Source organism: Odocoileus virginianus, chromosome 1 (genome assembly GCF_023699985.2).
Source record: "Odocoileus virginianus isolate 20LAN1187 ecotype Illinois chromosome 1, Ovbor_1.2, whole genome shotgun sequence".
NCBI classification, from domain to species: Eukaryota; Metazoa; Chordata; class Mammalia; order Artiodactyla; family Cervidae; genus Odocoileus; species Odocoileus virginianus.
The window spans coordinates 15706639-15733754 of record NC_069674.1 but is presented as its reverse complement, the minus strand read 5'-3'; the positions used below and the strand labels follow the sequence as shown (position 1 = coordinate 15733754).

The following is a 27116-nucleotide window of genomic DNA, read 5'->3' as shown; positions in this document are numbered from 1 at the left end:
GAGGCATCTGTGCTTTGAATGCACATGAATACAGACAGGTTCCAGGCTTTGGGTAGCTCAAACAGTAAAGATCTGCCTGCAATGTGGGAGACCTGGATTCCATCCCTGGGTCAGGAAGATCCCTGGAGATAGGCACGGCAACCCACTCCACTGTTCTTGCCTGGAGAATCCCACGGACAGAGAAGCCTGTTGGGCTAGTCCACGGGGTTGCAAAGAGTCAGACAGGACTGAGTGACTAACACTTTCATTTTCATAGGTAGTCAAAAGTGTATCTCAGGAAGAATTTTAATGACTCTAGATTCTTCTATCCTCCATACATAGAAAAGCTAAAAAAGATTAACTGGAAAACATCTGTTCTTTATGATTAGCAGTAATCTTACCAAGATACATGCTTGACTGCAGGTATCCCCCAGCCAAAAGTCATGCATTAACTGACTTTTCCCTTACTTCTACTGAGTAGTTGCTTCAGAGTGCACCAAGTGGCTGTCTCTTGGGCTTTAGTTCTTATAAAGACCCTGACTAAAACTTAAAACTCACAGCTCTTACGTTACACATCTTTAAACCCTTTCTCCACACCTTTAAAAACAATTTCCTGTAATTCCCTGGAGGACCAGTGATTAGAATTCCCAGTTTCAGGAGGGTCCCGGCTCCATCCCTGGTTGGGTAACTAAGAGCCCACAAGCTCCGTGACACAGCCAAACAACAACAAAACTTACAAACAAACACACACCGAGCCAAAACAAATTTAATTATTTCACTCGTTACCTTAATTTACATATTCAAAATATTGCATCAGACCTTTAGAAACAATCAAGATGGGGGCTGCATTGGCCACTGTGACTTAATCTTGTGTTTCCCTATTTCTAACGAACGAGAGGTTCTATTCTAAATTCTAGGTAGGAATTATAATGTCACATCATAAAGGAGATGTATCTATGGAAATAAGAAATCGTATTCAAGGGAACTCCCGCCTCCAAACATCAGCATACTCGCTCCGGCATAAATTTGATTCTAAGCCGCACAGCACAGGAGACCCGCGATCACGTGCCAGACAGCGCCCAAGGCCGCTCTGGAGCCCGACGCGGTCCAAATCGGAAGTGGTCCATGAAAATTACTTTCCCGGGAAACCTGTTTTTGAAAAACCGTGTCACTTTTAATTCGCTTTTTCTTAATGTAAACTCACAGAAATACAGACAAACTCTCGCTCTCAGTACAGAGAAAGACACTTTCATGCGGAGAGAAACCTTTCACGCCCGGCAGCAGCGATAAGCCAATGGGAACCAAGATGCGCAGGGCACCAGTTCTCCGGCGAGCGCTACTCCGGGAGGGCCAGTCCCCTGGCGGGGTTGCCGTGGAGACCAAGTGAGCTTTGTGGATGCTGAGGCGCGCTGAAGCCAGGCCTTCTGCTGTCTGTCTGCAGAGGGGGTTCACAGGACCGGCGCCAAGATGGTTAGTGGCGTTGAATAGTTAGGAATAAGTTTGAGTAGGTCCTGGGACTGGAGATTAGAGATTCCTAGCACACGTCTAGTGTAAGTCTAGGAGTGTTAACGGAGGCAGATATCTGTGCCCTCCCCCATGTTCCCACCGGGGACAGGGCTGCAACTGTAGAAACATCGTTGCTTTCTTCCCTCTTGCTTCTCCGTTTTCCCACTCCTGAGCTGCGCGTGAGATGGGAAGCGGACCAAGGGAAGGCTGAGATGACAATAGCTACGCGAAAGCATCTCTTACCTCATTCTCGTTGGAGGAGATGAAGTAGGGGATAGCGGTTTCGTTCAGCTCAAGCACCGGGTGATGGACCTTTTAGTAAAATGCGTGTTACGGAAAGAGTTTAAATAGGCTTACAAGGGGTTCGTTGTTCAGGATTTGACTTATGAATCCGGGAGCTGTCACTCTCATTTTTAAGTTGACCACGGGAATGGGATCATACAGCTATCTTTGTTGTTTCTTTCACAGATGCTTTCAAGGGCCAAACCTGCTGTAGGCGGGGACCCACCGCACACTGACAAAAGAAAGAAGAAAGGTAGGAAGATTCCGAAGCTAGAGGAGCTACTTTCACAAAGAGATTTCACAGGAGCTATTACCCTGTTGGAGGTAATGTCCAAAGAAAGTTGCTTCTTAGAATGTAAATAACCAGAATATAGAGAAATGCATGGGTGAATGCTGGTTGCTATGCATGGAACAGGTGGGTGCATTCTGGCACTTCCTGTAAATCTAGTCAGGCACAGATTTCAGGTTAACTATAAACCTGACTAAAGATGAACTAAAAAGATAGACTTCTTTCTGTGTCTCTCTTTTTTTTTTTTACATGATAGACTTATTTCTTGAGAGACACTTTTAATTATATCTAGTTCCACTGATGGCAAATCCAGCCTAAAAATGTAGAGGGGCATTTAATACAGTGTCAGTTCACACATTGCCTATTCCACCCCCTGACAAGTTTATGATTTATTCCTATTAATATGTTATAACATTTTGATCAAATTGAAATAATTCTACCATGTTTCATGCTTATTGTCTGAAATACTGTATCTTCAGAAGATATTTCAAATCTCTCTGGCAGTAGTTCTCAACTTTTAATACTCATAAGAGTCACTTGTGGTACTTGTTTAAATGTACATTTCTGGACTCCGACTCTGTGTGTGTTAGTTGCTCAATCATGCCCAATTCTTTTTGACCCCATGAACTAGAGCCCACCAGGCTCCTCTGTTCATGGGATTTCCCAGGCAAGAATTCTGGAGTGGGATGCCATTCCCTTCTCCACGGGATCTTCCCGACCCAGGGATTGAATCCAGGTCTCCCAAGTTGCAGGCAGGTTCTTTACCATCTAAGCCACCAGGGAAACTCAAGAACCCAATATTTTGGGCAAATAGCCTAAGTGCTGATGTAGATGGTCCAAGGATACTGCACTTTGGGAAATGGTTTTGTGGGAAGAACATGTTATAGAGAATGAGGGGTGCACCAAAGAACACAGAGGGGAGGAGTTTTGACAGCACATCCTGGTTGTGTTGTGCCATAATCATTTCTCTAAAGCACTACAACAGCCGTATTACTCTATCAACAATAAGTGTTGTAATCAGCTTTATATATCTTTCTCAGTCTTGCATGTAAAGGCCTGTGTTTCTTGCTAGTGCGCTGGTGTTGAGCACATTGCTTAAACTTTTCTGGTGTCAGATTTCTGGTGTCAGCACCAGGGGAGCTGCCTTGGGAGGACCCTCTAGCTCTGTAAATCAGTGGACTGAGTGGTAGATACATGTGTGATTTTTGTTAGTCTCTTTTTCTCTTCTCTCTTTTCTTTAAGGAAGTGACCACACTTTCCTTATTGTGTGATCCCATGCTGCCTTTAAGTTGTCCAGGGAGGCTCAGCTCTATGCTTTCATTCTTAGGTAGCCAAAGTGCCATGATGGATCGGAATGGGAACCGCCCTGGTGTGGGATGAGGAAGGGCCTGTGAGCTCTGCTGTGGCTCCAGGGAATTCCAGGGGCAAATTCAGGGAGACCTCAAATAAGAGTTTCTTCAGACTTAAGGCACTGCACTCAAATTCACATTATTTGGTGAAAGGTTGTTATTGTTTAGTTGCTTAAGTCGTGTCTGACTCTTTGTGACTCCATGAACTGTAGCCCACCTGGCTTCTCTGTCCATTGGGTTTTCCAGGCAAGTATACTGGAATGGTTGCCATTTCCTTCTCCAGGTGAGAGGAGAATTTCTAATATTATAGAGTTAGCTACAAGAGTAAGTTTTTATTTAGACAAAGTATCAACAGATATCTTCTTCTTGTACTGGTCAAGGCACCTGAAGTTTTGTTAACAATGATTGGTTTTTTAAAATTTTATCTTATTTTTATTAGAGTATAGTTGCTTTACAATGTTGTGTTAGCTTCTACTGTACAGTAAAGTGAATCAGTTATACACATAAATATTTCCACTGTTTTTTAGATTTCCTTTCCGTTTAGGTCACTACAAATCAATAATGATCTGTTCACTTATGTTTTTGACTTATTCCCACATAGAGTGGGGAAAGAAAAAATCTCCTTTTGCCAAAAAAAACAAAAAACCTCATGGTAATTCAGACTTCTCCTTCAGGATCTCACACCTTTCCTCCAAAACAGGACTTTTGTTTCATTGGATGATGAATTCATGAATTTTTTTTACAATGGACATAAATGATTCGGTGGTCTTCTAAAATCTTTAATTCTTGTAGGCCCTGGCAAGCCTGTTCAAGGGTGATAGAATGATTTAATGCCTTGTCTTCAGTGAAAAGTTATAACCTATGAATAAATATATGTGTGTGCTCATGGGACAAGTTTGAAGTGTGAAGTTAAATGCAGTAGAACATGGGATAAGGGGTGCAAACATGGGCTTTGGAATCAGTTGGCTCCATGGTCCCTTGCACCACACTTACTGGCTGTGTGTGGCCTTGAGGTCATTGCTTAATTTCTCTAACCTTCAGTTATTTGGCATTAAACATTTCACAGAGTTCTTATGATCCTTATATATCATCCAGAATTGTTATGAGGCTAACTCTTAGATACTTCCTGGAGTAAGGTGTCAGTAAACACAAAAAAATTGTGAAATATTTGAGGAAAAGGTAGTTAATTGTGCTGAGTTCTGTAGGTATCAGTTTGATTAAACTGAGATTATCTTGCTTCCATAACTTGCAATTTCCTATTGTTCATTAATAACTTAACATAGCAGTTTTTTAAACAAGGGCTTACCATTCAAAGTATTCATGATTTTTTTTTTTCCATGAAATTTTAACGTGAAGTTCAAACGTCATGTTGGGGAACAAGAAGAGGATACTAATTTGTGGATTGGATACTGTGCTTTTCACCTGGGTGACTACAAGAGAGCTTTGGAGGTTAGTTAAAGTTTTTTTTTTTAAGTAACTGTAGGGTTTTGAAATGTTACTAAGTTTTGTATTATAATAATACATGCTCATGGTAAAATTCAAACAATATAGAAGGGAACAAAGGGAAAAGGAAAAAAGTCACCCTGTCTGCCTTCCTCCATCCTATTTCTTTGGTAACCGATGTAAACATTGGCTTTTTTTGATATATTGCTTCAGAAATCTTTTATATATGTTCAAGTATATGTAGCAATGTTAGTTTACTTTTTCCTTTTAGATATATACTAATGAGATTGTTCAATATATTAATATTAGTCTTTCTTGAGGAAATCTTCAGGAGAAGAAAAATAAGCCCTTTTGATTAAAAGTTTTATGATTCTTTTCTCCAAAAAAGTTCATGGTTATTTTGTAAGGTTAATTTTAGACATAGGAAAAATTATTTTATCTTTATATTTTTAATATTTTAATATATTATTTTTTAATATATTTTTTAAAGTATAGTTTTTAAAGTTGTTTTTCTTGGTCATTGTAAACCCTACAATGTAATTAACAACCTATGGAATTATGGCTGTACATAAAAATTGTAGATGCCTTATGTCAATAATTTTTAACTCATAAATGAAATTGTTTTGACCTTTCTTACATATTCTCACTCTCAAAATGTAATTTAAGGATATTAAAAGCCTGCATTACTAAAATGAAAAATATCCGAGATCAGGTAATGAGAAACAGATATGAACAAAAGCAACAAAATCAGTGAAAGAAAGGTGAAGGTGTGAAGAGGGCAGAATAGAGCTGGTAGTATTTGTGAAAGATTTAGGAGAAGAGAGAGTAGTTCAAATGGAGTAAGAAAGAAAATAGGTATGTGGTGAAGACTGATAGTAAAACAGTATATGGAAAATGTAGTTGACAAAGTGAATTTCAGAAACTGTCCTTAACAGGGAAGGAAAAAACCCTCAAAGACCAAATTTTTAAAATGTAAAGCCAAGTAAACAAAGTCAGAATACAATTAGAATGAAATCAAATTTGTAGCATATTAAGGTTATCGGATTTTAAGTTAGCTGAAACTATGCATTTTTAATGTCTTTTTAAGTTAGCAAAAAGAAAATTTTGTTTTTAAAGAAAATATTTTAGTTGTTTTTCATTTCTGCAGTTTGTTAGCCCATATCAATATTAAAAGGGAAAAAAAAACCAAGTGTAGGGTTCTATGGGCAACAGTCCCACATGGGTAGGCTTGGGCCCTAACTGCAGTATTTAATATTACAGGTATAGAATATAAGGAGCACATGTGTGTACATGGTAAGTCGCTTCAGTTGTGTCCGACTCTTTGCGACTCTGGACTGTAGCCTGCCAGGCTCCTCTGTTCATGGGATTTTCCAGGCAAGAATACTGAAGTGGGTTGCCATGCCCTCCTCCAGGGGATCTTCCCGACCCAGGGACTGAAATTACATCTGCGTCGGCAGGCGGGTCCTTTACCACTAGCGCCACCTGGGAAGCCCTAAGGAGCATATAGAATTCTCCTAAATGTGAAGTTGCCCGGGCAAGAACTCCTATTCCATTATACATAAAGGAATGGCCCATTGATTGCTTTACTGCTATAAGGGATCACTGGTTATTGTATATTTCAGGAATATGAAAATGCAACAAAAGAAGAAAATTGTAATCCTGAAGTCTGGGTGAACCTAGCCTGTACCTACTTTTTTCTTGGAATGTATAAACAAGCTGAAGCAGCTGGATTTAAAGGTAAATGAGCCCTTTTAATATCTGATATTCATCACTAATACTAAGAGTCATTTTGGAGATTTTTAAACTTAATAGCTTTCTTGAGGAAAAATCAAGTGACATTAGAAAGCTAAAAAAAAAAAAAAAAAGAAAGAAAAGCTCTACTCTTCAAAGAATATTGGATCTTAGCAACTTTATGTTTAAAGACAGAATTAATCTCTGTGTGCCTTACCCTTACCCTCCCCACTTCATCTTCCCAGAAGCTACAGCCAAAAAGCAGAGGGATGCGAGAAGAAAAAGACAAGGTGCCTTTCTTAGGCCCTCCTGTGGTGGGACATTCATGCTCTTGGTAGGAGTTGGGTATAGTTGTTCAAGCTCTCATGAATGTGGACTTTATAGCTTCTTGCCCTACTTATAAATGACAAGCCTAGTAATCTCAGCTTGAAGAATCCAGATTTCTTCCCTTTTGTTTGACTTATGAGGTCAGTCATCTTAGGAGAAGTGAATTCAGATTTGCAAATAAGTGTAGGGCAAAATGGAAATATGGGAGGAAAGATTAAGAATAATTAGAGTATGAATCAAATTAAAATCAAAGAAAAGTAGAGAAAGTGGGCACAAGAATGTTTGTTAGGAAATATGGGAGTGACGAGTGTATTCCAGGGTAGAATTCTTAGAGAATTAACCGGTACATACATATTTAGATAGAATTCCAGTTCAAGGTCATGGAAAATCTCTTAATTTGTACCCAAGTTGTTTCAATTTACTGATATAGTTTTTCCCAATTCAGTGATAACAGTCTTTGAGTTATTTATCTCATGTTTCTAGACTTTGTGCATAGAACAGTTAGATGCATGTAAGGTGATCAAGGTAACTATCTCTCTTTCCATATATATTTTTTACTTGTTAACATTGAAGTATGACTTTTTGTTATAAAGAGATATATTAATAATGTTGAGTGCCCAGAATTAGGAAAATTCTCCAAGAGCACAAAGGGGATCTGGAATTTAAAAGATGTTAACCTTTTTGCTTGGCTACCTCTTTTAGATGGCAGATTATCATGCCAGATCTGTGGAAGATGGGCTAGAATTTAGGAAAATGCGTGCGAGTGTGCACAGTTGTATCTGACTCTTGGCAACTCCATGGACTGAAGCCCACTGGGCTCCTCTGTCTATGGGATTTTCCGGGCAAGGATATTGGAGTGGGTTGCCATTCCCTTCTCCAGGGGATGTTCGTGATCCAGGGATCAAACCTGTGTCTCCTGCAATGACAGGTGGATTCTTTACCACTGAGGCACCTGGGAAGCCCCATTTAGGAAAACATGGCAGCGTAACTATGAAAAGAAGAGTTCAGAGGGAATTGACAACACTGAAAGGTTGTTGTTGAAGACGCAAAGACGCCAGGATTCTTGGCCTCCAGAGGAGAAGAATTCAATCCAGGGCCAGAGACGAGGCTTGATCGCTCAGAACTTTTGTGTAATAAAGTTTTATTAAAGTATAAAGGAGATAGAGAAAGCTTCTGACAGGCATCAGAAGGGGACAGAAAGAGTACCCTCTTGCTAGTGTTAGCAATGGAATTATATACTCTCTAATTAGTTATTACAGTGAATCAAAAGAATGTCTGGAGGTTGTAAAGACCTCACTAGACCTACTCACATAATTTACACCTTAAGATAAGGTGTAAAGGTGTAAGATAAGGATTAGCCAGAAGGTTTTTTCCAGAGACTGTCTTCAAGCAGGATACATTGTTGTTATATGATCCTAAGGAATGTTGAGGGACAAAAAAAGTTTGTCCTTTCTTCCTCCTTGAGAATTCCAGACCCCTTTCTCCTTGGGGACCCCTAGACTTCTTATCAACCTGCCTAGGAAATGACTCTCTCAACTGGATTCCTGTATGTACTGACATGACCACAACCATTTGCTCCCCGTGTTTGGTCCCGCGTGTGAACCACGCAGGAGGGGCTGCTGCTGGCACTGTGAAGAGTGCAGGCTGTGTTTTACCACGAGAGAGTCAGGAAGAACCAGTGTGGGCATGAGCAGAACTCTAGTGTTTTCCTTCTGGTTCTTGATGATGTTCCTTCTACTGCAGTAGGACTAGACTAAAATAATATATTTTATAGCAGAGACATAGCAGGATCCCATGGGTAAGGATTTGGGAATATCCTTATCTGAGTCTCATGTCACTCCTACAAGGGACTAAATGCCATAGACAATTGAGATCTTTAATAAGCACCTTGGATTTTTTTTCTCAGCTCCAAAAAGCCGACTTCAAAACCGCCTTCTCTTCCACTTGGCTCACAAGGTATTTTTGTGGTTATTTCACCTTTTTTAATGTAAAATCTTGTTTTTCTTTTTTAATTGACATAAATTAAAACCTTTGTTTTTAAAATATTTTTCTTTCTTTCTTGTTACCAACATGGGTGAAAGAGAATTAAGTAGGAATTCTTGTTAATGATACGTTTAGAGCAAGTAGAATACAGGTATTAATTTTATAGGATTTTTCTTCCCCATTAATGTTTTTTACCCTGTTAATTTATTCTGAGATGTTAGGTTTTAGTTCTTAAGCAATAGTCTTTTAAGATTAGTTTGTTTCCACCATCTTATTGTCTCTTAGGAAACAGAAGCAAAGATGCCTTGTCCTAACTCCTGAAAATAAATACGTACTTTTCTGAATTGCCTGCCTTATGGCAATAATTTTTATTATCATCATAAAATTATTTCTTAATACTTTTTCATATTATAAAATTACACATTCTAGTAATCAAAATGTAAATATGCAATAAAAAGATATTTTTGTTGTTGTTCTGTCGCTAAGTCATGTCTGACTCTTTATGACCCCATGAACTGCTGCACGCCAGGCTTCCCTTTCCTTCACTATCTCCCAGAGTTTGTTCAAACGTCTGCCATATTTAAAGTTAAATATATTTTAACCTTTTGGCATATCCCTTTAAGGATAATTATTTTTTATATGCATATTTGTATTTTTGTTCATTTGTTTTGCAGAATGGGATTTATGTTAAATGTATACTTTTGTATTCTACAACTTACCTTTAAATTGTGAACGTATCCCTGAGTCACTAGTCTTCAAACCCATCCGTTTTAAATAACAATCCATTATATGCATGTGCCATAATTCTTTCAGCATTTCCTAGTTATTTGGCTTCAAGATTGATTTTGATTTTAATTATAAAAATGTAATTCTGACATCCTAGAAATAGACTTATTGGGTTATTGAATATGAACAATAAAAATTTAAAGCTGTTAATTGATAGTGCTGAATTATTTTACAGGGAGTTTATCTGTAGGTAGTATTTGAAAATAATTATTTTTGGTGTATTTAAAAATTTCATGCTGTAATTATCTCTCTGTTTAGTTTTTTCAATTTTTGCTTTACATGTTTTGCAGACTCTCATTAAATGCATACAGATATAGAATTGTTAGGTCCTTCTAATGAATGGAAACATTTATCATTATCATTATGAAATATCTGTCTTTATCTCTAAAACTCTCTCTTCATGTAAACACTACATTGTCATGTTTATGTAGCTCTATCAGCTCTCTTTTGGTTAGTGGTTGCCTATTACGTCTTTTTATATCTGTTCATGCTTTACTTTTCTATGTCCTATTTTAAATGTTTCTCATAAACAGCATATAAAAAAGAAACATAGAAAGTAAAAGGGGAAGGAGAAGATATAAAGAAAGAAATAGAAAAGAAAATAAGAAGAGAGGGGTCAAGCAATTAATGGGTTGTAACTAAAGACTAAGACTGCCTCTGGAGACTATTTTATTCTTTGTCTGAAGGTGAGATAAAGAAGACTGGAAGCTGAAGGGAAACAGGGAGAACAGAGGCAAGTGGCTGAAGGAAGTGGGGAGTTAAATTTGTGTTACATAAGTGTTGATTTCTCTAACCATACTCTAACATGAATTTTTATATGTCTTTTTTCTCTCTTACAATTTTAGTTTAATGATGAGAAGAAACTGATGAACTTCCATCAGAATCTTCAGGATATCACAGAAGATCAACTCAGTTTGGCCTCAATCCACTATATGCGATCTCACTACCAAGAAGCTATTGATATTTACAAGCGAATACTGCTAGATAACAGGTGTGAGTCCTGTTGTGCCTCCTTGAACTCTCATTTTGTTACTTTCTTCTGTACCCAGTTTGGCTAAGGACCTAGTGTCCTTTGGTTCTAATATCACCGTGTGTTCTAATCTGTTTAGCTAATAATCTGGTGAGATTAAGAACTCCTTACGGTCTAGACTCCTTATTGTCTAGATTGTCTTTCCCCCTCTTAATTGCCCTCCCATTAAGTTTCAGTACCACAGGTATATTGTATATCGGGTTATGTACTGTATGTATATCTGTATACAGATATATGTATATGTACTGTATGTATATCTGTGTGTATGTATATATATATAAAATAAGTATTATTTTTCATCTCTCCATAAGAACCAATTTTCGCCCCTTTGGGGGTGATATCACACCTGTTGAAAATGCATGGTCTAGGTGTATCATTGTTCAGTGTTGTAGTTACATTGAAGGCAATTTGCTAACAAAATTAGAAACAAACTGTTCTGAAGAACTAGTATTCCAACTTTATCACTGACTACTTGGTCTCTCTTCTGCATCCCAAAATATCTCATCCATCTCCCTTCTCCTTCTTTTGCTTTATGCTCATAGTCTCCCACTCGTTCCCATTCTCAGTCATCAAATCTACTTGCCTTGTCTGTCCATTTTCTGTATGGTGTCAGCTTATTTGCATTTATACTTCATTACGGATTATATTAGTTTAGTTTTGTTTTTTTAACATGAACAGGTGGTGGTTGAACTTTTCCCTTTCTCCCCTAGTCATCATCTTTTACTCTACTTATATCAAAACACTCAAATACTATAACACAAAAAGAAAAATACTACACTGATCATATTGCCTTTTTCTTTAAAAAAAGAAATGTCCTCTTTGCCTTGCTGTCCAGTTGAGCCATTAAGAAATGTCTGTAGTTTGACAACATTTTTGTGAAGTAGACTTAAATTGTGAATCCTTAATTTTTCCTTCTAATAGGGAATACCTTGCCCTCAATGTTTATGTGGCCCTATGTTATTACAAGCTGGATTACTATGATGTGTCTCAAGAAGTCCTGGCTGTTTATCTTCAGCAAATTCCTGATAGCACCATCGCACTCAATCTCAAGGCCTGTAACCATTTTCGCCTTTACAACGGCAAAGCCGCTGAGGTAGTGATGAAATCTGTTCTTAATTCACTTCATTCCAGTTTTAATTACCCTACACTTTCTGGGTTATTGATAAGACTATTACCTGTTACTCTTGATTAATGTCCCTTTGTTATTGCCAGTGTGATTCTGTAAGAACCCACTTACCAGATATTCTAACAAAGAATGTTGACTTCTGAATTCTCTGTGTGCATCTGATATACTGTAGATGATCTTTATCTATGTCTTACATTACCTTAAGTACGTTAAAAACCAAATACTTTTGCTTCTTTCTCTGAAATATGTTTGTAGCTCAGAGTCATCAACATGTAATCAGAAACCTAGAGTATCCATCACTCTCTTCTCCTTCATCCGCAGTCTAATTTTCTACTAGTTCCTATCTGTTCTGTTCTAGATACCTCTTTTCTCTGTGCCTCTCCTTTGCCACTGCTCTAGTTCAGGCATTCCTTACCTTTTGTTTCAACTCCTTAAATAATTTTCCTGCCTCTCGTCTTTGCTCTCTTCAGTCCAGTCATTGAGTTTTTTTCACACACTCATATCCTCCAAATGCCATGGCTTTGTACACAGCATTCTGTTTCCTGGAGTGCCTTTCTCTGCTTAGTGATACTTCAGTATCTCTTTAAGGTTACTCCCAGAAGAAGTAGTGGGGGGCATTTTATAAGTAGTTAGAAAGTGGTTAACTTATAGGCACTGTGCAGAATACTTTGTATCCATTTTTTAGTTTCCCTCACAATCCTGTGGATAAATTCTGTTATATAGCTCTCTCTTTTTTTCTTTTTTTTTCTTTTTTTCCTTGTTGTTAATAGCTGTCATTTTATTTGAAACTCAGAGTATACAGAAGTCCATACATTATGATCTCATTTTATTAAACTACTTATAAATACATGCATACACATATATATACACATAAATATAGATATAAATAGATCTGTAGATATATAGATAGCATGTTCTATATCTATACAGATTCGATATATATATTTGAATATACTTTGTGTACAGATATGTTTAGGTTAACCCTATGAGGGAGGTCCATGAGTACAAATTACTTCCTTGGCCATTATTTTAGTTGATGTCAGAAGCCACCAAAATTTAAATGCAAAATTTCTTTATGTGTCAACACTCTGCTGAAAAGCTAGTGTAAGTGGCATCATACCAGCCTAGAGTAGGGGAAGGAATAATTGTGCTCAGTCATGTCTGACTCTTTGGTGACCCCATGGACTGTAGCCTGCCAGACTCCTCTGTCGGTGGGATTTTCCAGGTAAGAGTATTGGAATGAATTGCTATTTCCTCCTCCAGGGGGTCTTCCCAACCCAGGGATCAAACCTGCATCTACTGCACCTCCTTCATTAGCAAGCGGATTCTTTACCACTGCACCACCTGGGAAGTCCAGAATAGGGGGAGAAAGGAAGAAATTGAAACTAGAAAATTAAGTACTATATCAAAGCAAAATTTATTGTGTAATAGCAGGAAGCACTATTAATATACTTCACACTAACAGCAGATTGAGTTGCTGAGTGAAACAGCATTTATCAGCTGGTAGATGGAGAACACATATCCTTAACATTTGCTCAGGTTCACTTTTCATGACTTATGTTGATAAAGGTGCTCACTTGAGGCAAAAGAAATTCTTAGAATTAAATTGCTTAGTATGCAATGGAATGGTTGCTTTATGTAATGAAATAAAATACATTCTTGGATATCCTCATTTCAGCTAGAGTCCCTGCCTAATTGATTAGTTCCCAGCATCAGCAGTTTAATAGTAAACTGGATTTGCAATTTGATCTTTAATTAGAGTTTCAGTTAAAATAAATAAAAGAAGTATGTTTTTGTCTTTCTATATTGAGTCAGTCTTGGGGGCTTTGCCAATTTTGGCATAAGGTCCAACCTTTTAAATGTTTATATTTTGTCTGCACGTGTTCTTTCCATAGTCTGGAATGGGTGACATGGCTAACCAATATGCTCTAGATGTAATGCTATCCAACTCAGGACAGCAAATTGTACTTCTTGTTCACTAAAAGGATGCTTTTTCATTTGAAATTGTGCATGTGCAGCTTACATATTGATTGTATAATGTTTTCCAGCAGTGGATAACGATAACAAATGTACCCTGAGGAGCTTTCTTTTTTTTTTTTTACAGCAATAGGATATAGTTTGTATTTACTTACGATAGTTTTATTAAACCTTTTAAAAGCAAGCATTCCTCTAGTATCTTTTATAATGGGCTCTATATTGTATAATTCATTCTCTCCCCAAACACCAAAACATTCTGCTTTTCTATAGTAAGCATGAAATATTATGTAATGATTCATTCAATTCTTAAAGTCCTTTGAACAACTCACGCAAAGTTATACAACTAACAAGTGAGAAATTCAGATCTCTAAAGCCCATAGATGGCTGATTCATGTTGATATGTGACAGAAAACAACAAAATTCTGTAAAGCAATTACCCTTCAATTAAAAAATAAATTTAAAGAAACAAAACAAAAAATAAAGCCCGTAGACTTAACCACTAAAATTTAATGTAAATTTAGGTGTGCAATTCTTCTTCTCTGCTCTTAACTTATATATATATATATACACACATTCACAAGTAATAATACGGCTACCAAATAACAAGCATGATTTTATATATATATACATATATAAAATCAAACACTATGGTTATTATATCTTACCAACAAATAATTAGTAATAATATGGCTATTATATATGATTTTATATCTATATAAAGTCATGCTTATTGTTGCCTAATTACCTTTTTTTTTCCTGGACAAGTTTTATTATTCACAGAAAGGAAGGAGCTCTGTGCTTGGCTGCGACTTTCCTCGTGATTACCAGGACATTACTCAGCTCCTCTCCTTTCTTCTTGGCGTGGGTGTGTGTCCCCACCCTTTTCTTGATGAACTTGAGGCCTGCTCTCAGAGACCTTGAGCAGCTCCAAGACTTGCCACTCCTCTAAGGGGTGAAGCTGCAGACCTCTCAGATCATGAGGCTTGTTCTTGGTGAGGTGCCCCCAGTAACAGTGGCCATAGCTCTGGTGGCTCACATTCGTAGTCATCTTGTAGGCCTTGCTGACACCCGCGATCATGGGGTAGCACAGAGCCGTGGCAGTGGGCTGCTTGGGGGCCCTTAGGGTCCAGATGGTGGGGGGTCCTGCTGGAGCAAGGCCTCATGAACCTGCTTTAATTGTCTTTAATCTAGATAAGCTTATTGAGGGTTGAGCCTTGTGGCATTTGTATCCCAGGACCTGGCACGATGTATAGACAAAGTTGATGCCAATGAAGTAATGGTTGAATGAGAAATTTAAAATATGACTAACAGATTAAGGGAGAGTCATGTTTGAAAAAAGGAGGAAGTTCAAAACAGGTCAATAAAGATGAAGATTAAGAACAAACCACTGGATTTCATAACTGGGATTTCCTATGCTGATTGGGGTATCATCATTATTGAGTGTTGAAGCTAGATGTCAAGAAGATAAGGAGTGAATGAGTAACCTCTTGGACTGAGAAACGTCCTAAGGGATATGGCAGAAGAAAGACAAGTAGAAGATGAAGAAATAGAAGCAGTGAATATAGGATGCTTGTGAAAGGAAGGAATAGTTTCAGAGGATAAAGAAATTTTATCCAAATTCCAATCTTAGGTTACTAGCTATGTGGTTTCAGTACAAAGTATGCAAAATAACAGTACTGAATTATTGTAGGTTTTTGTGATGTATATAAAGTCCTTAACTTTATATACATAGTAAATAGTGAACTGAGCAATTATCAAAGATTTTATAGGCTGAAACATAGTTAGATTTATCTTTTTCTTTATGTTTAGTGCTTTTTGTATTTTGTTTAAAAAAATATTTCCTAGCCCAAATTTTGTTCTCTGATATTCTAGAAGCTTATTGTTTTGCCTTTTACAAATCCAAATTATCTGTAATTATATCTAAAAGGTTTTATTTCTCAATTAATGATAAAGATTGACAAGTTAGATTGAAAAGACAAAACCCTAATACATGTTTTAAATATTGTTGCTGTTGTTGAGTCATTAAGTCTTGTCTGACTCTTTGGGACTCCATGAACTGCAGTACTCCAGGCTTCTCTGTTTATCACCAACCCCTGGAGCTTGCTCCAACTCATGTCCATGAGTCAGTGATACCATCCAACCATCTCATCTCTGTTGCCCTCTGCTCCTCTTGTTCTCAGACTTTTTCAGCATCAGGGTATTTTCCAAAGAGTGAACTCTTCACATTGGGTGGCCAAAGAATTGGAGCTTCAGCATCAGTCCTTCCAATGAATATTCATGGTTGATTTCCTTTAGGATTGACTGGTTTGATCTCCTTGCTGTCCAAAGGACTCTCAAGAGTCATCTCCTGCTCCATAGTTCAAAAGCATCAGTTTTTCGATGTTCAGCCTTCTTTATGGTCCAACTCTCACATCTGTATATGACTACTGGAAAAACCATAGCTTTGACTATTCGAACTTTTGTCGGCAAAGTGATGTTTTTCCTTTTTAATATGCTGTCTATGTTTGTCATAGCTTTTCTTCCAAGAAGCAAGCATCTTTTAATTTGGTGGCTGTAGTCACCCGTCCACAGTGATTTTGGAGCCCAAGAAAATAAAATCTGTCACTGTTTCCACTTTTCCCCATCTATCTGCCATGAAATGATGGGACCAGATGCCATATCTTCATTTTTTGAATGCTGAATTTTAAGCCAGCTTTTTCACCTTCCTCTTTCACGTTCATCAAGAGGCTCTGTAGTTCCCCTTTGCTTTCTGCTACTAAAGTGGTAGCATCTGCATATCAGAGGTTATTGCTACTTCTCCCGGCAGTCTTGATTCCAGCTTGTGCTTCATCCAGCCCTGCATTTCACATGATGTACTCTGCGTATAAGTTAAATAAGCAGGGTGACAATATACAGCATTGACGTACTCTTTTCCCAATTTTGAACTAGTCCATTGTTCCATGTCCAGTTGTAACTGTTGCTTCTTGTCCTGCATACAGGTTTCTCAGGAGGCAGGTTAAGATGGTCTGGTATTCCCATCTCTTTAAGAATTTTCCACAGTTTGTTGTGGTACACACAGCCAAAGGCTTTAGCAATGAAGCAGAAATAGATGTTTTTTTTTAATTCCCTTGCTTTTTTCTATGATCCAGCGAATGCTGGCAATTTGATCTCTGGTTCCTCTGCCTTTTCTAAATCCAGCTTGAATATCTGGAGGTTCTCAGTTCATCTGCTGCTGAAGCCTAGCTTGAAGGATTGTGAGCATAGTCTTGCTAGCATGTGAAATGAATGCAATGGTATGGTAATTTGAACATTCTTTGGCATTGCCTTTCTTTGGGATTGGAATGAAAACTGACCTTTTCCAGTTCTGTGGCCACTACTGAGTTTTCCAAATTTGTTAGTACATTGAGTGCAGCACTTTAACAGCATCTTCTTTTAGGATTTGAAATAGCTCAGCTGGAATTCCATCACCTCCACCAGCTTTGTTCATAGTAACACTTTCTAAGGCCCACTTAACTTCACACTCCACGATGTCTGGCTCTAGGTGAATGGCTACACCACTGTGGTTATCTGGGTCATTAAGACCTTTTTCGTTCAGTTCTACTGTGTGTTCTTGCCACGTCTTCTTAATCTCTTCTGCTTCTGTGATTTCTTGCCATTTCTGTCCTTTATTGTGCCCATCTTTGCACGAAATGTTCCCCTGTTATCTCCAGTTTGTTTGAAGAGATCTCTAGTGTTTTTCATTCTATTGTTTTCCTCTATTTCTTTGCATTATTCACTAAAGAAGGCTTTCTTATCTCTTCTTGCTATTCTCTGGAGCTCTGCATTCAGTTGGGTATATTTTTCCCTTTCTCCTTTGCCTTTTGCTTGTCTTCTTTTCTCAGGTATTTGTAAAGCCTCCTCAGACAACCACTTTGCCTTCTTACATTTCTTTTTCTTTGGGATGGTTTTGGTCATCACCTCCTGTACAATGTTATAAACCTCCGTCCATTGTTCTTCAGACCCTGTCTACCAAATCTAATCTCTTGAACCTAGTTGTCATCTCCACTGTATAATCATAGGGGATTTTCATTTTAAATATAGGAAAGGGAAAATTTGAATATGAAACCATGGTATCATGAGGATTATTTCTTACATGATTTCTATCATGTTTTTGTACTTTTAGACAAGTCATTTTAACTCTAAATTAAGATGACCTACGTCTTCTGTTTATACCTCTATGTTTTAACAGCTTTATTGAGGTATAACTAATGTACCATGTAGTCACCCTTTTGAAATATACAATTCTGTGGGTTTTAGTGTATTCACCACTGTGTTTAATCTTCACCACAGTCAATTTTATTCATTCATTTATTTATTTTTAAACACCCCCCCCCCCATTTTTGACTACACCATGCAGCTTGCAGGATCTAACTTCCCTAACCAGCGATTGATCCCACACCCTTGGCAGTAAAAATGCTGAGTCTTAACCACTGGACTGCCAGGGAATTCCCACCACAGTCAATTCTAAAATACTTCCATTACTTCAAAAAGGAACTCCATAATCTATAGCTATCAGCCCCCATCCCACCAACCCCAAACAGCTACTAATCCACTTTCTGTTTCTATAGATGTGTGTGTTTTGGATATTTCCTCTAAAAAGAAGTCACATATTAATAATATATAATCTTTTATGACTGACCTGTTTTACTTTAGCTTAATATCTATGAAGTTCATTATGTTATAGCATGTTTCAGTACTTCATTCATTTTTATCACCAAATAATATTCCACTGTATGGATATACCACATTGTATTTTTCCAGTTGTCAGAGATGGATATTTGGATTGTTTTCACATTCTTCCTATTATGAATAATGCTGCTGTAACATGTATATACATGTTTTGGGGCATGTTTTGAATATGTTTCATTTCTCTTGGGCATATACCTGGAAATGGAATTCCTGGGTCATACGGTAGCTATATTTAATTGAGGAACTTTCAGACTATTTTCCAAAGTGGCTGCACCAGTTTCCATTCCCACTAGCAATATGTGTAAGAGTTTTGAGTTTCAATTTTTCTATATCCTTACCAATAGTTGTTATTATCTGTCTTTTTTATCCTAGCCATCCCAGTGGATGTGGAGTGGAATCTCACTGTAATTTTGATTTGTATTTTCCTGATAGCTAGAATGATGTTGAGCATCTTTTCATGTGCAATGAGTGCTGCTTTAAATTTTATGCCCTGCACATCTCACTTACCTCACTTTTCATCCTGGCTGGCCCTGTCTGAGATCAAAGCTAGCCTCATAATACTAAAATATTTTGTCTTTTCACTTTCATTCACTTCTGATTGTGCAGTGAAGTTTTCCAGAGACAGCATAATTTCAAAATAGATTGATTGCAGGCACTGATATGCCAATCAAGCTGTCATCTGTTAAGGCAGACATTGAGGAGACTTGCAAAAATACATAACAGTACTATTCTTGTCACTAAATTTTTTTATTGGTAAATACAGGTTTTTTTTTTAAATGAAAAATATGTTATTTGTGTTAATGTATAGTAAGTTTATTAGTACTTTTGATTAATTGAATACTTTAAATTTCTGTTTTAATTTCTAATACAATATATATGAATGGCTATAACCCACATAAACACAAACTCTTTGGGATGCTTAGTAATTTTTAAGGTTTAAAAAAGATGTTGAGATCAAAAAGCTTGAAAACTGCTGAACTAGCCTAATATTACCCAAGACTTTGGAATTCCTGCTGTAGACAAGAGGAGATTAGTAAAAGGTTGCTAAATAAGTGTGCATTCCCATATGACATCAGGTAGAACCAGTTTGTAGTGCTTAGTGAGAACAGTCAAGAATTTAATTATTTTATCCAGAAAATCTTAGGTATCTACTGATGGAGGTAGAAAAAGAAGGTGAGAATTAGTAAAAATTATAGATTGGCAAGAAGGAATAGCAGAAAGCTGAGGAAGTGGATAAATAAGCCTCAGACATTACTAAAGACACTGTAGAAATGGTTGACCATTTGTTCTAGGGGAAGTTAAAGAAGCAGGATGAAACAAAAGAGATCTGATAGTTCTGATAAGTAGTAACATAGAGGGGAGAAGGTACATTAATTGCATCATGTAAATAAAGGCCAATTCAGCAGGAAGAAAGTATAGGAAAGTTCAGGACACAGGTGAAACGGTCAGATTGAAGAATCAACCTTAGTGGACTTCCCTGGTGTAACAGTGGTTAAGAATCCGACTGCTAATGTAGGAAACACAAGTTCAATCCCTGGTCCAGAAAGATTCTGCCTGCCATTGAGCAACTAAAGCCTGTGCACCATACCTGCTGAGCCCGAGCTCTAGAGCCCTTGACTGCAACTATTGAACTACTGAGCCCAAGTGTTGCATCTACTGAAGCCCAAGTGCCTCAACCCCGTGCTCTGCAACAAGAGAGGCCTACACACTTCAATGAAGAGTAGCCCCCTCTCACCACAATTACAGAAAGCCAACGTGCAGCAGTGAAGACCCAGTGCAGTCAAAAATAATAATAAATAAGTTAACTAAAAATGTTAAATAAAGAAAAATAACCAACCTTAGTTGTTAAAAGTTTATCACCTGAAAGGAATGACTAACTCTAGGAGTCTTCAGACTGGGGTTCACCGGTTTCAGACTTTCTGCTTAGAGGTTCAGTCATTTAATGTTTATAAGCCTTAAGGTTCTCTTCTGTAAAATGAGAATAATAATTACATTGATTATTTCTCAGAGCTCTGCGGAACAAAGGAGGCAGCATGTTAAATTCTTTGTGAGCTATAAAACTTTGTAATTCTTACAGGTGATGTAAGAACTATACACTTGTCATTTTCATAAGTCTTTCCTTTTTTTAATTTCAGGCAGAACTCAAAAGCTTGATGGACAGCGCTTCTTCTTCCTTTGAATTTGCTAAAGAGCTCATCAGGCACAATCTGGTGAGTAAGAGTTTCCAGTCTTGATGATTTGAGGCCTACCCTCTTTTGAGTACATCACAGTGGTTTTGGGAAGATGAATGAAGGGAGCTATCTCAACAAGTATTTCTCTACTCCAAGTGTTGTTGAACTTGGAGTTCAACAACTCTTTCTTGTGGTGGAGGAGAGAGAATGAGTTTAAGATATCAGGTTCTTTCCTTACTGGGAAGGCAGTAACACATACTTAACATTTAGAAGGAAGTGTGAGGCAGTGAGATCCACGTGTTCATTTTGTTGGTGAAGACAAAGGAACATATCCTTTACTTTCTGATGAAAGTAAAACTTGAACTGGTCTTTGAAGAATTACTTTGATTTAAAGGGTTCATTTGTGGCAAGGACATGGATGAATGAATGAAGAAGATGTATGTGAGCTGACTGAATTTACTGCAACAGAAATTTGCACTGGGATGGTTGCTAAAAAAAAAGATTCCGATGAAGTTTCAAGTTTGATTCAATTGACTCAGCAGTAAAGTGGGTGCAGAGCAGCTGTATTCAACTCAGACACCTGGGGACACTGAGCAATTTACTCCCTATTGTTGAGTTTCCGATTCCTTGTGTGAATATGGCAGTAATAATAGCTACACATTTTCCTTCTAATTTCTCTGTACCTTCATTAGCACTAAGTCTCCCAGTACCGATGCTGAAAACTGTAGCTGGTTTAGACTCTCTCTTCCCCATTATCTCTGATACTCAGTCACTTAATGCTATTAATTCTTCTTTGGCAGTGTCTCCTATATATATCCCATTCCTCCTCTAACTCAGGCCTCCATCACAGAGTTTTCTGAGGTTATTTTGCATTATGAGCTTCTGCCTCTAACCTTTTCACTTCTAATTTAGTCTATAAATTAAACCCAGATTAATTTTTGTGGAGAATGATATGTTAGAAAGAATAGTCTGGAAATTAAACTTGGAAAGAGATTAAGACAGGAGGACAGGTTTAGGAGTTTTCATAAGAGTAGGGATAGCCAAAGAGAAGTTTAAAAAGAGAGAAATATGGTTCCAAGAGAGTGTTTATATTTAAGGAGCTGAAAGAGGAGAATAAGAAAATAACTCAAAAAAGGGCAGGCAAGAGAAAACACCTATGTAATGTACAACCCCTTCTGCAGCACAAGTTTGAAATGCATGGGTCCACTCATACACAGATTTTTCTCAGTCATAAATACTATGCCATCTGAGGTGGGTTGAATCCTCGTATATGGAGGAACTCTGTATGTGGGTGGCTGACTGTAAATCATATTTGAATTTTCAACTGCGTGGAGAGTCAGCGCCCCTAAACAATCCCCCTCACCATTGTTCAATGGTCAACAGTCATTTTATAACATTTTTCTAATTTTTATATAATTTTTTAAAGTTATACTCCATTTACAGTTATCACAAAATATCAGCTCTGTGCTCTGTGTTGTACAAATACATCCTTATATCCTATCTTACCCCCAGTAGTTTGTACTTCCCCTACCCCCCACAGACTGCCCTCCCCACTGCTAACCACTAGTTTGTTCTCTATATCTGTGAGTCTGTCTGCTGCTTTTCTATTCTATTCACTGGTGTGTTGCATTTTTTTTAGATTCCACATATAAGTGACATCAAACAGTATTTGTCTCTCTGTCTGACTTATTTCACTTAGCATAATGCCCTCCAGGTCCATCCATGTTGCAAATGGCAAAATTTCATTATTTTTTATGGCTGAGCAATATTCCATTGTATATACTGACCACGTCGTCTTTGTCCATTCACCTCACCTGTTGATGGACACGTAGGTTGCTTCAGACATAATGTCATTGTGTTGTGCTGTGCTTAGTCACTCAGTTGTGTCCGACTCTTTGCGACACCATGGACTGTAGCCTGCCAGGCTCCTTTGTCCATGAGAATTCTCCAGGCAAGAATACTGGATTGAGTTGCCACGCCTTCCTCCAGGGGATATTCCCAATCCAGGGACTGAACCCAGGTCTCCTGCGTTGTAGTGGATTCTTTACTGTCTGAGCCACTAGAGAAGCCACCACAGAAGTTGTAATGTCATTACAACCACACATTTTAATCACCCAGGAGATCTTAAAAGTGTTAATGTGTGAGATTTTATTGAATGGTTGGGCTAAGGGTCAACTATCAATACTTAAAAGTTTTCCAAGTGGCTATAATATACAGCCAGAATAAAGAACCTTTGTATGTACATATAACTGGAAGGTGCATATTAGCTAGTGATGGGAGTTACAGTTGGAGGGTGGGATTAAAAAGTGAGAAAATGGTAATTTTCCTCTTGCCTGTTGTAATACTACATGTAAGTTTTTTTCTGGTAAATACAGATTAATTTTATAGTTTAAGACAAAACCTGAAAAAAATATTAAGCAGTATAAATTGTTACTGACATCAGCTTTCGCAGTCAGACCTGATGTCAAAATCAAGTACATCATATACTAGCTTTGTAACTTTGGGTAAGTCACTAAACACTGATGAGTCTCTATGTTCTCTTATGTAGAACAGAGGAAGTCACACACCTACCTTATTTCCTTGTGAAGATGAAATGAGGTAATATGTGTAAGGTACCTCAGCAGTATACAGCGTATAGTAAGCATTTAGTAAATAGTGCTTTTATTGTAATGCTATGGCCACCGGTGTCAAAACTGGAGATATGTCATGGAGCAAGAAGAGAGGAAAGTCTACTGAATTTGGTCAAAGGGCTTGATATTTGTGACTTGCGGAATGGATTTATTAGTGTGCAGAGAGCAGCAGCAATTTTTCTGGGCAGTTACTGAGTGAGCGGAAGAGGAGAAAGTTGAAAGAGCAAACCACTTACTTTTCAAGTGTGGCATTGAAAAAAGGAAAAAAAGTACAGTGCTCTTCAGAGGGAACAGTGACACCAAGTGAAGTGAAGATTTTTCAAGACAGCAGAAACCTTTGTGCATATTTAAAGTTGAGAAGTGGAACCAGGATTAATGAAATAGAATATTAATACAGAAACAAAATCCATATGGAGTTAAAATCATGACATCAAAGAAGACAATTGTAGGAATTAATCTTGGCAAGGGAAGGGAGCGTCCTAGACAAGGAGAACCAAATAAGATGACCAGATGGATATTTTGATATAGAAAGAAGAGATTAGGTAGTTTATGCTTGATTGCCTTGATTTCTGTATATTTGTGAAATAACAGTGTATGTGTCAGAAACTGTGCTAGGCTCTGGGTACAAAACAGCATGTAAAACCATCCTTTCATTGATGGTGTTTTTGTTTTAGCTATTCTCTGTAGCTTTTATTATCATATGACGGCATACTTAAGTTTGCTCTTTGAAGGTCTCTCCTCATTTGAGTATAGACTATATACAGACAGGAGAATGACTTTTTCCTGTTGTAGCCCGGGCATATAGTAGATGCTAATAAATAGTTACTAATATTTTAATAAAACAAAATATAACCTACAATATGCCATGCATGTAGCCCACTTAAACTTATTTTATCCTTATGGTAACTCTAAAAGGTGGACATTACTAATGCCTTTTAGAGATGAGGAAATAATCTCAGAAGGATTTTATAAATTCCTTCATGGAGTTTTTAATGTAGAATATCTGTCTAGAAAAAAGTTTCATTAATTATTGGGTACTTTAAGAGTTTCATACAGTTCCTATGAGGAGAAAAGGAAATATATGCCATAGGACCATGCCTTTATTCTATTTCTTACATTTAGGATGACTTTATTTTTCTGGCCGTGACACACATGAGAGTTAGCGCCCCAAACAAGGATCAAATCTGTAGCCCCTACATTTGAAGCACAGAGTCTTAACCATTGGACTGCCAGAGAAGTCCTTAGGATGGCTTTTTTTTAATTTAATGAGGTCAAGGTTATGTGTGTATAGAGAAAGCTTCAAAAATATATACTTCCCTTCAAAGAGTAACTATGTCAGCTCCGTATGTATTTCTACCAATAAACATACTCATATTTATTGCCATAATAATAGTTTTTCTGTCTTTAGGTAGTTTTCCGAGGAGGAGAAGGGGCTTTGCAGGTTTTGCCTCCCCTGGTTGATGTCATTCCTGAAGCTAGGCTAAACTTAGTGATTTACTATCTTCGTCAAGGTAAGAGAAATGTGTCTTGGTCTTGCCTATGTAAGATATTTTAGAACATTTACTCTCTAACTGAATTACTTGCTTAACCTTTAAAATCACTTCATAATACTTCCAAAAAGGTATTTGCAGCAGGTTCACAGGACAGAACAAATTTATTCATATTTATTTGTTGTGCTTTTTCTCTTTAGCTCCTCTTTCCTCTTCTGTTGCTTCCAATCTCTCACCCATTCTGGTTTTTTTCTTTTCCTCTTATTTTTCTGCACTTTGTCCTGTATTCATTTTATTTCAGGTTTTCTGTTGTTTTTCCTTTCCCTCCCTCGTTCTTGTTTGTGTGTTCCTCTGTGTGTAATGTTCATCTACACTTCCTTGTGTCTTTTCTTTCTCATCATTAACTGTATTTGCTCTACTTATCTGTCTTTCTGTTTGCTTGTACCCCCAACTTCTGCGAAATATTAAGATGTGAAGTGAGCATGGTATCTGTTGCCCCTAAGTAAGGATAAATTGTAGACACAGGCCCAAGCAGTCTGTTATCTCGCAGTTGTGAACACAGGGTGGGAGCTCCCACGCAGTGGTGCTGGCGCTCTGCCACGGGCCTCAGACTAAGTGTGGGCCTTTGAAGGTGCGTGGTGGGAACCAGCCAGACAACATGTTCCTCATTGAGGGAAATGTGAATGTTTATTAACAGGAGACATGAACTTGCAAATGGTTCTCTCTGATTTGATACATCAGCACAAAGAAATAAGCTTTTGGACAAGAATTAAAGAAACACCTTATGTATTTTATAAACTAATTTTTATTCTAAGAACTTTCAAACATAAACAAAACAAAAGTTAATAGTATGAACACCCAAATAATAACCCCAGATACAACAGTCTTGTAGCTGTTGCTAGTCTTTCTTCATTTATCCGCCCTCTTCCAGTTTTGTTGTGAAATATTTTAAAGCGAATCCCAGCCTTCGTGTCCTTTTACTCCTATGTACTTTATATATATATATATACACACACACACACACACATATACACACATATATATAGTTAAAAATGGATGTTTTTCTTATATAATTACAATGCCAAAAGCATATACTTCCCTGTTCTTTATTTTTAGCTTGAACCCTTAAGTGCTTCATGGCTTAATACGGATTTCCTCCAGGTATTTGGTTATCTACTACTAAGCATTGAACTTGATGAGAACTTAACTTGAGAGTTAAGAGACAAGAAAAGCAAATCATACTTCTCATGAATGTTTGAAGGACCTTATCATTTGGGGCAACTGTTTCAGAAAACTTTGCTAGGATACATACTATGGCTACTTATTTCTTATATTTCAGATGATGTACAAGAAGCTTATAACTTAATTAAGGATCTGGAACCTACTACTCCTCAGGTGATTGACAATATGTTACATTTTTACTAATCAAGTTCTGTTGAAGGTGGAATTTCTGTTGAAAGGTAGTAAGAAGGCATATTGGGGAAGATTCCTGCTTGTAGACTCTCAGGAAAGGTGTGTATGTTGATCTGGGAATATTAAGTGAGACTTTTGATATGAGAATCAATATTCTGGGTTTTTTTGATATTCGTAAACTCCCATAAATGTGGTCATTTCCTCAAAAGGGTTGAGGTTTGAAAATACTGAAATCTAGAATTCTGGTGAAACTAGACATGGAGACTTCTGTCACCAGTATGATTGTCTGTACTGTGTCTTTGTCCCCTGCTGGTGGTTCGCTTCTTGAAGTCAGGCACTGTTTATATTGTGTCTCCAGCACTATGAACGCTAAGCACGTACTGGGGCATCCCACTATTGAGTGAAAGACTGAAAAATATTTCCAGGTCTAAGTTGGTATATTTCTCAAGTGTATTAAAAGCTTCAGCATCTTTCGGTTTATTCTTTTTAAGATCTGTCTTAAATAAAAATAGTACCCACATAAAAATCAGAATTCCTGGTGATCCAGTCATTAGGATTCCATACTTTCACTGCAGGGGACATGAGTTTGATCTCTGGTCAGGGAAATAAGATCCTGTGTGGTACAACAACAACAAAAAAAAAAACTCATAAAGCTAAGGAGAGTATCTATTAATGAATAGAACCAAGTCTGAAGGGGTACAGGTAAGCCCTCAGGACTCCAAAATGAGAATACATTATAAATGAGAATCAGAGGGTCTTTTTTTGTTTTTGAGGAAAGGAAGGTTATTATATCATTGGAAAGGGATAATCATATATATGTGACATGGTCACAGAGGATGGCAGTGGCTGATAAAGTGTAAAAACTGCTACATAAACATTTATGTTACATAAATACTG

General features: G+C 37.4%; 1 protein-coding gene and 1 long non-coding RNA gene across 4 annotated transcripts in view; one reads left to right on the top strand and one right to left on the bottom strand.

The window, feature by feature from the left end:
- Positions 1-729: 729 nt before the first annotated feature.
- Positions 730-1959, bottom strand: LOC110127866 (uncharacterized). The gene is made up of 2 exons (XR_011486816.1): positions 1729-1959; positions 730-1128 (listed from the first exon to the last, which is right to left on the bottom strand). It is a non-coding gene; the product is annotated as an uncharacterized lncRNA (long non-coding RNA).
- Positions 1124-27116, top strand: part of IFT56 (intraflagellar transport 56) — a 38889-nt gene continuing 12896 nt past the window's right edge. The window contains exons 1-10 of one of the 3 annotated variants that reach the window (XM_020878269.2): positions 1124-1449; positions 1954-2091; positions 4762-4854; positions 6471-6585; positions 8813-8862; positions 10521-10666; positions 11627-11798; positions 20651-20725; positions 24725-24827; positions 26146-26201. In XM_020878269.2, coding sequence (XP_020733928.1) covers positions 1447-1449; positions 1954-2091; positions 4762-4854; positions 6471-6585; positions 8813-8862; positions 10521-10666; positions 11627-11798; positions 20651-20725; positions 24725-24827; positions 26146-26201 — 951 coding nt within the window. In that variant the 5' untranslated portion in view covers positions 1124-1446. Of the gene's footprint in view, positions 1450-1953; positions 2092-4761; positions 4855-6108; positions 6142-6470; positions 6586-8812; positions 8863-10520; positions 10667-11626; positions 11799-20650; positions 20726-24724; positions 24828-26145; positions 26202-27116 lie in introns of those variants that run through there. The other 2 variants (XM_070465066.1, XM_020878270.2) reach the window with 2 other exon arrangements.